At 40.8% G+C, this 6,000-nt stretch overlaps 1 protein-coding gene and 1 long non-coding RNA gene across 2 annotated transcripts in view; one reads left to right on the forward strand and one right to left on the reverse strand.

Moving 5' to 3' along the window:
- tshz1 (teashirt zinc finger homeobox 1) overlaps positions 1 to 4,938 on the reverse strand; it is a 67,358-nt gene extending 62,420 nt beyond the window's left edge. Inside the window, exons 1-2 of the mRNA XM_049475713.1 lie at positions 4,846 to 4,938; positions 604 to 1,577 (exon numbers count right to left, since the gene is read on the reverse strand). Coding sequence (XP_049331670.1) covers positions 604 to 643 — 40 coding nt within the window. The 5' untranslated portion in view covers positions 644 to 1,577; positions 4,846 to 4,938. The remainder of the gene's footprint in view (positions 1 to 603; positions 1,578 to 4,845) is intronic.
- A 128-nt stretch (positions 4,939 to 5,066) lies between these two features.
- LOC111191714 (uncharacterized) overlaps positions 5,067 to 6,000 on the forward strand; it is a 9,295-nt gene continuing 8,361 nt past the window's right edge. The window contains exon 1 of the long non-coding RNA XR_002649612.2: positions 5,067 to 5,157. This is a non-coding gene — a long non-coding RNA (uncharacterized LOC111191714). The remainder of the gene's footprint in view (positions 5,158 to 6,000) is intronic.

Genomic DNA, 6,000 nt, shown 5'->3' on the forward strand with positions numbered 1-6,000 from the left:
CAAGCATCAAATGAAGGATGGCAACGCGCGACCAAACACGAGCGGCTGGAAAATTCTGCGAGCGAGAAAAAAAAAAATAAAAAGTGCGTTTGATCTCTTTCGAAGGGGCTATTTTATCTGATAAAAGAGATAAAAACGTCACTAATGTGAGATAATACAGGCTTATAAAGTCTCAGATTCGCTGAGTGTTGTTAAGTTAAGTTAAGTTTGGAACGGAAAGTGAGAGCGTGTTTTATGCTTTCAGTCTGGAGAATGTTTTTTTTTTTTTTTCAAAAGAAAAGTCACCCCTCTTGCTTGTCTGTAAACTTGAGTTAAAATGAATAGAATACAATTAAATTAAAGTAAAAAATAAAATAAAATAATACCAACATAAGGTGCATGTGTACAAGTGTGTGTGTGTGTAACCATGCAAACAATGTAATCAATCAGTCAGTCAATCGATTACAAGTTCTTACAAGTGTGTAAGTGTAAGCCTATAAGTGCAAGTGTGTGAGTGTGTACATAAGCCAGTAAGTAAGTAAGTAAGTAAGTGTAGTATGTATATATCTATGTGTGTAAGTATAATGTTGTATTAATGAATGTATTTTATATATTTTTATTTACCTGAAGATCGCCTCGGTGCTTGCTGCTTTCTCCGCGGCATGCTTCTTCTGCTGCTGCTGGTCTCCAACTCTTTCCACTTGACTTTTCATACAGAAGCGAAATGCAGGATACAAACGCTTTAAAAACGTTTAAAAAATGTAATTGTGGTGGGAAAAAATCAAAAAGTTTGGGGTGCTTTTTTGAATGTTTGTTTGTTGTTTGTTCAAGTCGTTCCTTCAGTTCAAAAGAGTCAAAGTCCAAGAATCAATGTTCAAGATTTTTTTTTGTATTGTCGTTTTTTTTTGCAATTGTTTAACTTCCTTTATCTCTTCTTTATATCTTCTCTTCTTTATCTTCTTTACGTTTATTTTTAGTTTTTAGTATTTTTCTCCACAGGCATGCACGCTACTCAGTCAAAGCGTCAACGCGTCAAAGCTAGCTGAGCTCGCGCTCGCTCGTGGGAAAGAGTGGGTGGGTCTTCTCGAAGCAGACACGCTTTTTTTTCCTGAGCGGGTCTTCTTCTCGGTTGTGGTGGTGGTGTAGAGCTTCTCCGCGTGAGCGACATGGTCATCCGGAGCGAGGCGCCTCCTCGTGCATTCTCCTCGCTGGTTGTGGTGGTGGTTCCATCCGTCCACAAAGAAAAAAAAATAAGAATAAAAAATGCAATAATGCAAAAAAACAAGAGACAAGATAAGAAGACGCAGCTGGATCAAATCAGATCATATCAGCTCAGATCATGGAGAGACGGTGGAGATCTTCTTTTTCTTCTTGTCTTCTTCAGGAGGATTCACCCACCCAAAAACAAGTTCCACAATCGGGAGTATTACAACAACAAAAAAACACACATTCACACACACACACGTGTGTATACGCACACACACACACACACACACCTCTTCCACAACTGTGAGAGTGTGTGTTCGTGTGTATTATGTTCGTGTATTTCCAGTCCAGTCCTGATTCTTCTTGTCTTCTTTAGCACGCGGAGAGCTCTACTGCGCGAGCCGAGGCAAAGGAGAGAAAAATGAAGAGGAACAAGGGAAAGGAAGGGAATAAAAAGATAGAAAGAAAGAAAGAAAAACAATCGGTTAATCGGTGAGCTTACGCAGAATAATGTCAGTCACTCGGTCACTCAGTCACTCAGTTCTTCAGCAGAGAGATAGACCGAGAGACACCCACTGAGACCAGGAGAGAGAGAGACCAGCAGAGAGAGAGTCCACCACGGCGGGGAACATACGGGCTCTCCGACGGAAGGACGGGGCGCGAGGACGCACGAAATACCACCGGACCTCCGCGCGCGAGCGAGCTAAAAAAAAAAAACTAACGCAGCGAAAGTCTTTCCTAACAAGAGCATGAAGCAAAAACAATCGGACGGGCTCCGGTGCTCCGTCTCCTGACTGAGAATTACGGAGAGAGGGAGGAAGAGAGGAAGAGAAAGAGAGAAAGAGAGAGAGAGCGTTTCAGACAGCCTCAACTGATAGACAGACGCATCGAGTCGCCTCCCGTGCTCCCCTCTCTACACTCCACCCCTCCGGAGGAGCGTCACTCTGACAGCGAAAACCTACCTGTCAATCTTTTTAATTGTTCTGTTTTTTTCCCTCTCTCTCTCTCTCTCTCTCTCTCTCTCTCTCTCTCTCTCTTCTTCTTCTTCCTCCTCCACTCGCTCTCTCTCTCACTCCCTCTCTCCCTCCCTCCCTCCTTCTCCTCCTCCCCAAAACAGGGTCAGCGGATGGGAGTGAGAAGGAGTGAAGGAAAGAGAAGGAGAAGGAGGAGGACAGGAGAAGAAGGAGGAAGAGGAAGAAGAGGAGGAAGAGGAGGAGAAGAAGGGTGGATTGTTTGGAAAAAAAATCACACCGCTCCACTCCTCTTTCTATCTTTTAATATAAAAAAAATAAAATAAAAAAAACATTGTCAACACTGTAAACAACAGTTTGAGTCTGCTGCTGTTGTTTGACTTGCACAGCTCTAGGATTTAGGCTCTAAAATTTGGGCTTTAGGGTTTTTTGGGTTTTTTTGTTAAACGCCGCACTGTAAAAGGCACTGCTGTAGTCTCCACAACTCAACACAACTCAACACAACAAAACCACCACCCTCTGTTTTAGCTTTGTACTGTTCACTAACCAAACTACAGACTAGTCTGTTTTTATACATAGCATTTATACACTGTATATAAAGATATAGATATATAAATATTCAGAAAGAGTTCATTGCTTAACTAACTGTAAGTGTTTATACAGTGTTTAAACCCAATCGAAGTGTGTATTACTAATATTGCTATTTGTTAGCGTTTATAGAGATAGAGTTCATTGCTTAACTGTACATGTTTATACAGTGCTTATATATATATAGACACTAAAAAGTAGCGTATTGTGAAACTAACTGTAAGTGTTTATACAGTGTATATGACAGACGGGTAGTGTTTATACAGTACATATAGAGATACAGGCTTGTGTTTATACACATATGTTTAATCACAATCTGAGTTCTGAGGTTTTATTTATAATATTACTGAAGGCTAGTATTTATACAGTTTATATAGAGATACTGTCCATTGCTAAACTAACTGTAAATGTTTATAAAGTGTTTTTGACGAATCTGAGTGTTTATTTCTAATATGACTGACAGTTGGTTAGTGTTTATAATAGTGTGTAAAGCTAATCTGACTGTTTGTGTATAGGGTATATAATAGTGTTTAAAGCCAGTGATTAATCAGAGTGTTAGTCTGATCATATCTGGCTGTCTGTGTAAGCGGTCATATAGGCTAGTGTTTATTATTAATCTAATGAATAGTGTTTATGCAGTGTTCAAGTCGATTAATCTGATTGTTAGTGTTTATATAGTGTTTTTAGCTATTTTGACTAACTGTTGGTCTGTTGTTACAAACTGTCTGTTAATGTTTATGTGTTTTAAGCATTTTAAATGTTTACAGCTGATCTCACTGACTGTCGTATAGGGTGTAGTTTTATGATTTGTTAATGATAAGCTAGTGAACAGTAGTATACAGTTCTCAGTGTGCCTTTTTTGAAGGAAGGAGCCTCACTTTCATACATAATATATAATAAAAACATGATGTTTTGTTGTGCAGTAGTTAGTGTGTGTGGTGGGGTCGCCTCTCGATGTGTGTTTTGTGTTATTTGTGAGCCCCCTGTCCCTCCTCTTCCTCCTCCTCCTCCTCCTCCTCCTCCTCTCTGTAAGAGACAGTTGGAAGTTGCGGATTGATTCGTTCCACCTTACTAGGAAGTGAGCACTTTGCACGGGAAGGGGTGGGACTGCCGGCCGGGTTCAGCCTGGCCTCTCTCTCTCTTTCTCTCTCTCTCTCTCTCTCTCTCTCTCTCTCTCTCACACACACACAAAAACACATGTGCACGCAGACGCATGCATGCACGCACGCACTAACTACTAACTACACCGGCACGCGCGATGCTTATGCTTATTATTTATTCTTATTCATATGTATCAAGCGCAAAACAGGCATAGAGCTAAATACAGTTACGTGGCCACTAGCTTACCACGCGCGTGCATGTGAAGAAAGAGTGCACTACTACTATACTTTAAAAAAAAGTATATAAAAACAAAAAGCAACATTTAGATTTTTTAAAAAATATTGTATTTCTCAATTAATAAGTATTATTATTTTTATTGTTATTATTATTTTTTTTTATTCGATAAACTGACCAATTTGATCATGCAGAACTTAAAGGTGAACTAATTCACCCTACCACCACCACCACCACCACCCACCACGTGCATCCCCTCCCCTGGCCGCTGTGGGTGAGTTGGGATTATTTGGACACTGTGTATCAGTGTGTGTTAGTGTGTATCAGTGTGTTAGTGTGTATTAGTGTGTGTAAGTGTGTATCGGTGTGTGAGTGTGTGTAAGTGTTTTTTCTTTCTCCCCCAGCTACTACTTTTGTTGGGGGGTGGAGATTTAGTTGAGAGGGGGGGGGGCGGCCTTGAAAAGTGGCGGGCGGGCGCGCGCGTGGCCTCGTGCTCGCGGACCGATTTTTTTTGGACGCTCCCTTCTTCTCTTCTGTTCTGTTCACGTGCGCGCGCGCGAGCGCTCCCGTTAGCTCCTCAGCGTGCGCGCGTGCACCGCCACCACCGCCGCCGCCACACCGGGCCACGCGGAGAAAACTGAAAACTGAATGAAAAACATAACAAAAAAGCAAAGGACGCTCGAGCGGCGGAACCGAGTCTCTCTCTCTATCTCTCTCGCACCTCTCTCTTTTATTCTATCTCTCTTTCTCTCTCTCTTTCGCTTACCTTATGCGGGGCGGTGCGTGCTCCCCGTGGGGCTCGCTCCGCGGATCGTGCCCGCGCTCCGGCCGCCGGTCTCTGGAAAGCCGCAGCCGCCTGCTCGAGTGGAGACAGCGGTGAAGTTGTACAGCGCGTGCCCGTCCGCCGCGCCGTCCGCGTGCCCGTCAGTCCGTCTGTCAGACTGTCCGTCCATCCTCGCGCCCACCGCCGCGCGCGCGAGAGCCTGTCGCTGCTGACGGACGGCTCTTACGTCAGCAGGCTCCCATCACGCACGCGTCCATCAAGTCATCACGCGCCGTTTGAGCGGTGGCAGCAGCGGTAGGGCAACGGGATAGTTTTGAATTAGTTTTTTGAATTAGACTTTGTTTACGTTTATTATACGTGTAGTATGCGTTTATATTACGTTTTTTATTACGTTTATTGTATGATTTTATGTTTACTATATTTTTTATGTATGTTGTGTGTAGTTGAAAAACAAAAAAGTAGAAAAAATAGATATAAAAAGATGTATAATTATATTTTCAACATAGTAAAAATTATTTATTTATTAGTATGCATGTTTTACTATTTACAAAAGTAAGAAAGTTTAAAAGTTAAAACAAAAAGAGTGGCAAGACATTATTAGTCATATTATTATTATTGTCTCTATTATACTTTTATCAGTAGTCTGATTATGCTTTCTTTATTATATTTTTAACGTTATTGTTATTATCTTCATACATATTTATTTATACATTCTCATTGTTAGCAGTAGTAGTAGTAGTTATTTTATGCCATTTCTATTATATATTATATATTCACTTGTGTCACTGATGTTGCTGTATATTCTTGTTTTACTTATTACTATTGTAACAAGGTAGTATTATTGTTATTGTAATGAGGAGCATCATTAGTAAATAATAGTAATATCATCACTGTGCTATCAGCATTGTAAAATAATGATATAATTCTTTTATATAAGATGTTTGAACGTGTGTGTATGAAAAAGCTTGTTCTTTATCACACACACACACACACGCACACACACACACGCACACACACATACACACAAAGATAGAAACAGAGACAGAAATCTCATCTTTCTATTAATATTCCTTTCTAATCACTTCATTCACTTCAATTCATGTTGTCTTACTGTTGATGTATACTGTTTTTTTTCTT

Source organism: Astyanax mexicanus, chromosome 3 (assembly GCF_023375975.1).
Source record: "Astyanax mexicanus isolate ESR-SI-001 chromosome 3, AstMex3_surface, whole genome shotgun sequence".
Taxonomy (NCBI): Eukaryota; Metazoa; Chordata; class Actinopteri; order Characiformes; family Acestrorhamphidae; genus Astyanax; species Astyanax mexicanus.